This window comes from Copadichromis virginalis, linkage group LG13, assembly GCF_057382275.1.
Source record: "Copadichromis virginalis isolate Kocher_CV1m ecotype Utaka linkage group LG13, C_Virginalis_male_GT1.1, whole genome shotgun sequence".
In the NCBI taxonomy this organism is placed as follows: domain Eukaryota; kingdom Metazoa; phylum Chordata; class Actinopteri; order Cichliformes; family Cichlidae; genus Copadichromis; species Copadichromis virginalis.
This window is the reverse complement of record NC_140630.1, coordinates 16,080,630-16,088,081: the sequence shown is the minus strand read 5'-3', so window position 1 is coordinate 16,088,081 and position 7,452 is coordinate 16,080,630. Positions and strand designations below refer to the sequence as shown.

At 37.8% G+C, this 7,452-nt stretch overlaps 1 protein-coding gene across 1 annotated transcript; it reads left to right on the top strand.

Annotated features, from left to right (window-relative positions):
* Positions 1 to 3,166: 3,166 nt before the first annotated feature.
* On the top strand, positions 3,167 to 6,602 carry comtd1a (catechol-O-methyltransferase domain containing 1a). Its single transcript, XM_085477552.1, has 7 exons — positions 3,167 to 3,293; positions 3,380 to 3,498; positions 4,876 to 4,981; positions 5,557 to 5,675; positions 5,981 to 6,035; positions 6,127 to 6,260; positions 6,376 to 6,602. Exons 1-7 carry the CDS (start codon positions 3,239 to 3,241, stop codon positions 6,526 to 6,528), a joined length of 741 nt encoding a protein of 246 aa, XP_085333678.1. The 5' UTR covers positions 3,167 to 3,238; the 3' UTR covers positions 6,529 to 6,602.
* The last annotated feature ends 850 nt before the right edge of the window (positions 6,603 to 7,452 follow it).

Sequence of the window (7,452 nt, the reverse complement as noted above, 5' to 3'; positions counted from 1 at the left end):
GTGCATTCTTAATTAGGGAATAGACAGAGGAAGCTCTGTGTCCTTGGAGAGACCTTGCATCCCACTCACATCCCCAAAATTCCTTTTTGAACATTCCTGGCTACTGTCTTCCCTGTTCCTGTTTTGAAGTTGTAAGACGAGACGATCTGAAAGCGTGTTTTCTGAACACGCTCCGTCGCACTTGCTCTATGAAACACTGCTCGTTAAACTTTACCTGCTTTACAGATAAGCTCAACAAAGATGCAAAACATTAAAAAGAATAAACTCCCTGCAAAGCTTGTAGGTTCAGTTTTTCTTTTTTCAAGTCCGTCTTAATGTAATAGTCCCAAATGACAAAATGAATGATATTTTTCTGCAGTCAGTTCTGCTGTTCCCATACTGTTTGTGAAGTCATCTCTCTCCAGCATGGAGAGAGATGACTTCACTGTAAGGAGAATTCACCTTTCTTGTGCTTTCTGAGCTACTGTGCATTCAGCGGTTCAATTCAAAGAATGAGTGGAGAACAAAAGGTGGAGCAGCAAACAGCAAGTAAACAATAAACACTGGACAGGTTGGCGAGGCCTGCAACCAAAGAAGAAAACATGCAGTTTCAAATCCAGAGGTACCTGCACAAAAGCACAAAAGCACACAGAACAAGAGAACATAAGAAAAAGCACAAACTGCATGAGTAAGAAGAGAAAAAGTTAATGGCATGCAATATTGACGTATACAGCAAATGTACTGGGAATTAAAGAGAGAAGAGTAGATCAAAGGGCCATCAGCTCATCACTGGAGGTCTCCCGGGCACCTCTCCCTGTAGAAGCTTATGAAAGAGATGGTTCGCATTCAGCTTTAACTGCAAGCTTTATCAGAATAGTTTTAGGCCTATTCTATTGATAGGAAGGCAACAGCAACTCAAATAACCACTCATTACACCCAAAGTAACCAGAAGAGCATCTCTTGATGCACAGCATGTTAAAGCTTGAGGCAGATGGCCTACAGCAGCAGAAGACCACGTCATGTATTGTTTGGATTTTTTGTGACAAGGTTAAAATTTGCTCTTTTTGGACTTCTGGAGAGTCGTCATTGTGTATAGGTACTGCTCCGGATTGTAAAACTTCCCAGCAGTCTACATCAATAGCAGCATAGCAAAGGTATGGAGTCACTTGTCAAGATTGGTTCATTGAAATCTCTGCCAAGGATGCCAGGTATCTGTCATCATCCTAAAATTGGAGTATTTGGACAGGAGAGATCAGGAAAGTGGAGGTGTGAAAGTGACCCAGATGACTCTACAACTTGCTTGTATCCGCCACAAAATTGTTGACTACTGTCAGTACCAACCTTTTATCAAATGTCCCAGAGGAAATATGCACATGCAACTCTGTCATTACTGTTACTGTTGCCTAAATAAGTCTTCGGTGTTTCTGATTGTAATTTGACAATATCATACTGAGCGTGTGGCCCTGTGTTGGCTATTTCCTCAGTGCTATATGTGAGCTCAGCCTTGACTGAACATGGGTTTGATGATTTGCTAGACTTTGCTTAGGTTCCAATTTCACCATTGATTTTTTTTTTTTTTTTTATAACTAGAGCATCCTCTCCTGGGCTTTGTCACTGTTACTGATGTGTGTGGGTTTTTTTTAACCTATAATGATCACTCTCTATGTAGCTGTGTAACTAAATTAGTAGTGATGTGTACACAGTACATGCTGAGGAGACAAAGACAGCTAATGTCAATTAATATCAATTATAATATCTATCTAAAATACACCAACATTAACAAATTTACAAATAACCCACTGGTAACATGAGAACAAGTGAGCCTGTGAAAGTAAAACTGCTAAACTCCTGAATGTACTTCACTTATGAGTCATTTTTAAAACGATAAAAGTGTTGATTCTGCTGTCCAAAGTTACATAAATAGGTTTTCGCCCTAACTTCATTCTTTATTTATTTCACCACTTTTTGACTTCTTGCCCCTGGGTTGCACATACTGGCTTGGTTTTGTTGGACAACTGCCCTTGAATAAACACTGCAGATGGTCTGGATGACCTCAGCTGAAATACTGTAGCCATAATTGCTGACTTGCTCAGCCACCCTTTAAACTGCACTTCTTCCATGATATCTTCCAAGATATAAAAATATTAGGACTTAAATTTAACAGGACAGTAAGAGTGGAATTTCTGTGGTTCGATAAGGTTCAGCTCATGCATACCTTTCAACAAGGTTAGAATATAGATCAAGTTTCAGAGGAGCCACATTTTTTCCCCACATCACAATAACTTTAACATTTGGTCTTAACTTTCTCATTATTTTTTGTTAATGTCTCTGTTGTGGTGCTCAACATACCCAAATGCCTGTCGGATTAAGCAGGGCAGTACCAGTACATGCATTCAGTACACTACAAACGAAAACAAAAAAGAAAGCCTCTTTAGCCAGCCTACCACTAGGAGGCAGCAATGCAGGCTAGAAAACAATAAGAAAATGCGCTTGAATCTCAATGAAGGATTATTAAGTGTCAGATCACATATCTTCCCAATAAACGGATATGAAATCTTAGAGATAGCTGTCAGAAATAAATGAAATGGCTGATTTTTGATGGCTATATGAAACTGAAAGTCGTGATTTTGATACCTTACATATATTACAGCTTTGCAAATCTGCATCTTGCTTGGGAATAAAGCCGTTTTGTTAAAGTGGCAAAACATAGGATGTTACTCTTCCTCTTACGGTGGCCGCTAGTTGTTTTTATTCAATTGTTTTAGCACATAAATTAACACAGGGGGATAAGGGGGAATTAAAGATTCAAGTTTCGAATAGTTGTTCGCATTGTTTATTACACAGTAATAAAGTGCAGATTAATAGATGGAAACTATAAATACAACAGTCTTTCTGTACTATTTTTAGAGGACTCGCTGTCAACCACGGGTAAATCTCAAAATCATTAAGAAAGATTTGTTAAATAACTAAATAAAATAAATAAATAAATGCAAGTTATTAAAAAATATATTTAAAAGATAGTTGTCCATCTTATGCTTTGTTTTCTGAGTTTCATTCCATCGTGTGTTTTCCTAAATGCATCAACCTTGTGCTATCTTTTGCAATATCATTACAAATCAATACGTTGAGCGAAACCCTCTTAAAGGTTAACCAAAACAAATACAGGCTGGCACAAAAAGGCCTGACACAGTGAGAACTGGTAGATTCAAACAAAGAAGCTGCCCTGTGTTTCTTTACGAGAGCCCACAGCAGTAAGATAATGGCTGCAGAGATTAAAGTGCTTTTCTGTGTTGGACTCGCTCTCATACTAACAGGTATGCGATGACTTAAGTAAGGATGTGTGGTTGCAGTTTCTTGGATATCTCTGTTATCTCCATCTGTTTCATATTTTGTTGGTCAGGTGTGGGAAAATCTGCCTTTACTGGGAAAATCCATGGTATAGAGAATGTTGATCCCGTGCTTCAGTATGTAGCTAACAACTCACTGAGGGAGCACCCGGTCCTCACCAAACTCAGACTGGTAAGGTAACCAGACGAGCATAAAGACTGGATGATAACTTCATCACTAATTTCATGATGTTTCTACTGTAACATTTGCCACTTATCTTAGCAAGAAATACGTGACTTTTTTCAGTAAGATGAAACCAACCAAAACCTCTCTTGTTACCTTCACCGTGTTGTTTTTAAATTGCAGTTAATGCAATTTTGTTTCCAGAGTTTAAAAGCATAAATAGTAGATCAGGTGGTGACTCTAAATTTCCCATATGTGTGTTTGTGAATGTCTATGGCTGCCTGTCTCTTTATGACCTGTCCTGGTTTGGCCCGGCCTCTCACCCAGTGTCACCCTCGAGGATAAATAAATGGATATGGCAAATGGATTGATCAGGATTCTCTTGAACACCTTTCACTTAACATGCGCAGTCGTGCTTTGCCAGCATTAATTTACATGCTGAGGCCACCAGCAGGTTATTTAGGTCAGGTGTAGGGCGGGTGGTCATTTTATGCTCCAGGCTAAAAAACTAAAGATGATTGTGTCTTTGAAGTTGGGGCACCCAAACTTTAGGTCTCACTGCCATCTGATTCAACAACAGAATATTTTTTTAAAAGTACCTGCTTAGAATAAAATGTATTTCCTGCTTTAGTGTAGTTTCTGTTTGAGTCAACTTTTTATCTATTGATACTTATATTTAAACAAGGGCAATACAAGTGGAGGAAGACAAAGAAGATAATTAACACAGGATTGAAGCAGTAATAGCTTTGATCACTAGAGGGCAGCATAGTGCAACAAAACCTTACCAAACTGCATGCAACCTTAGTTTCATGCAGTTTAACAACACAATGAGCGTGTTGTCTATTATGTTAGTCAGACATTATATACAGACAGGTAACGCATGAAAGGAAAAGCTAAACCATTATATGTGTGGTAGTGTGCTGATGGAGCCTGGGTATACTATCTCAGAGACAAAGCCAACATGAAGCTGTCTGAAGTTACCACCTTTATCCAGTTATGAAACATTTCAGCCCTTATGGTATGCTCTCTTCCGCAATGATAATGCTCAAATTGATGTATGAAGATCTACTGAATGGCTTGTTTGAATGAACTGAAACATGCGCTATAGCCATCGGATATTTTTCAGTTATGTCACAGTTGTTCGGCTGGATTGACATTTGGTGTCTTTGGACAGTTGTGCTCGAAAGCACACTCTGCTGTTATCTTTTTTTTTTCTTTTTTTTTTTTTTAAACAGCAAATGAAGCAATATATTTAGGAAGAACTGACTTTCATCCTTCTAGTAAAGTTCCAAAAACTGATGATAAATGTCAAGTATTGAAACTTTATGTTTTTTCTTCTTCTGGTTAGTCACCTGGATATTAAATTGCTTTATATTTTCAATTCAGAGAACCCTTGAAGACCAGTGGAGTACAATGATGGTTGCCAGTGATCAAGCCCAACTGATGGCAAATCTCATTAGGCTGATTAATGCCACTAAAGCTATTGAAATCGGTGAGTGAGACCAAAAAGAAAAAGAAAGGCCATTTTAAAAGGCAACAAAAACTACTGTGGAATTAAACTATTTCATAATTATACCAATGCTGAATGTACTAATTAGTATCAAAGTGCTGATCCCATAATAATAATAATAATATTAATATTATTAATATAATAATAAAGACATTCTAAGTATTCTTCCAACTTATTATAATTTAATGCTTGCTTGATTTTTTTTGTCTGAAAATGATTTTTTTGTCTTGAACTTTGCTGTCCGATTTTTTTCAACCAGCTTAGTCGCACAACTAAATCACATCTTTTGACTAAATAAAGATTTACTTATTTTGATCATCTTGAATATAGTGATTTGTTTGGGGGTTTTCAGACTTTGTAAATTTAAATCAGTGACTGGGAATTTTAACCAGAGGAAATCAAATGTTACAAATTCAGTCTTTTTAAAAGGCAGCAAAGTTACATTTGACAGATATTGAACTGTTTGTAGATTCAGGTCCTCGATGGTGTATTATCTGTTATCCATGTTATGCTGAAGATCCAAATCTAAAGTGATTCTCCTTCAAATTATTATGCAGGGATGTACACTGGGTACAATGCACTGAATATGGCTTTGGCCATGCCAGAAAGTGGACGTGTGGTTGCCTGTGAAATAGAAAGCACCTACATAGACATTGCCAAACCCTTTTTTAAAGAGGTAAGAACAGCACAAGACACTTGCACAACACCACAATTTGGCATTTTGCAAGTTAAGTAAAACTGATTGTTGCTTCTGTCAGAGCTAAATTGTGCAGAAGACAGCATGCTGTACATTCAGACTGTCAGTACATCTTCACAAAACACCGTGGTCTGGACAGTAAAAAGGTGTCTGTTCAGGAAAGTGTGTCACATTAGAAGGCACGGCTGAGCAGGAAAATCAATACCTTTTTTAGCTTTTGCAAACACTCACTTTAAAAATCCCTGCAGATTTTCTCAATTACTGCTATTTAACGTTTTCCATAGGCGGGAGTCGAAAACAAGATAGATGTTCGGCATCAAATCGCTATGAAGACACTGGGTAAACACTTTCATAAATCTGTGTCTGTTTCTTTCTTTAAAAACAAGCAATTAAACCATAAATACATATATTTATATCTCTGTTTCACCAGATGAACTGATAGCAGCTGGAGAAGCTGGGACATTTGACTTTGTGTTCATCGATGCTGATAAATTTAACTATGACAGATACTATGAAAAGTCTCTAGAGCTGATACGAAAAGGGGGCATTATTGCAATTGACAATGTAAGTCCACTTCACAGAAGCACAATTAAACTCTGTTAGGGAAGTCATGCTGCAGTGTTGACAATGGGGAGGTGTGCAGCATGTTTTTACAGCTCTGTTGTTGTTGTATTTGAAGGTGCTGTGGAATGGAAAGGTTGTGAATCCTGCTCCCAGTGACTTGACCTCACAAGGTCTAGATGCGCTCAATAAGAAGCTACACAAGGACCAGAGGATTGAACTGAGCATGCTCACTGTGGGGGATGGTCTGACTATTGCTATTAAACGCTAACATCTCTAGTTATAGGTCAGACATATTTTTTCAGTGCATCAGTTCTGATATCAAATAAAAGCACATAAATTCTTTATATTGAGTCTTTTGTTGGTGTATTTAACATCAAATTGAGTGTTATATTTTTTCAGTCTTTACTGTCTCCATGTGTTTTATAAGATAAAATGCCCACGTTATGGTGCTGACATTTCAACATTAATTTCCAGTGGAAAGACGAAAACTACGTCATTGATAATTGTTTTGTGCTTTTAGTTGCATAAGTTTTTTGTTTTTTTAAATTTGACTATACAGAGTAGAGTGCACTGGTATCAAGTATTGCAATTTTGCCTTTGTATAGCACCACATTGGATTTCAAAAGCAGCAATCATCACGTGATTGAAGTGCAGAGATAGGAAACTAGGTGAGAATAGGTCTGCAATTGATTCCATTTTCATGGAATGATGTCTCATTGCAGTCTGATATGCAGCTGGTGAAAGTGAAGCAGAAAAAAGGGAACAGAGCTCAATCAGAGTTCAGTGAGCAATCAGAACATTTAAGTTTCCAGAACAACACTTTGGTGTGTTCTTCTAAAGAATGCATAGACTGGTGAGCAAAAGGTCAGAGGTAACCAGATTCTGTTGACATATGAAACTGAGATCAACATTTACTGAAGCAATGCAGAACAGGGAGAAGGAAAAAAATGGCTCATAAATAAAACCTCATCATCTGGGGCTTAGTCGGGTATCACTACCAACAGCTGAACATGACTGCAGAGCTTACTATGGCAATAACCTCATAGTGAAGTTCACAGGTGACACAGCAGTGTTGGTGCTCGTCATCACCACAGGCAGAAGGTAGACAGACTTGGGCTGTGGTGTAAGGAGAACAACCTAATTTTAAACATCAACTAAACTAAGGGATGATTGCTAAATTCGAGAGATATTA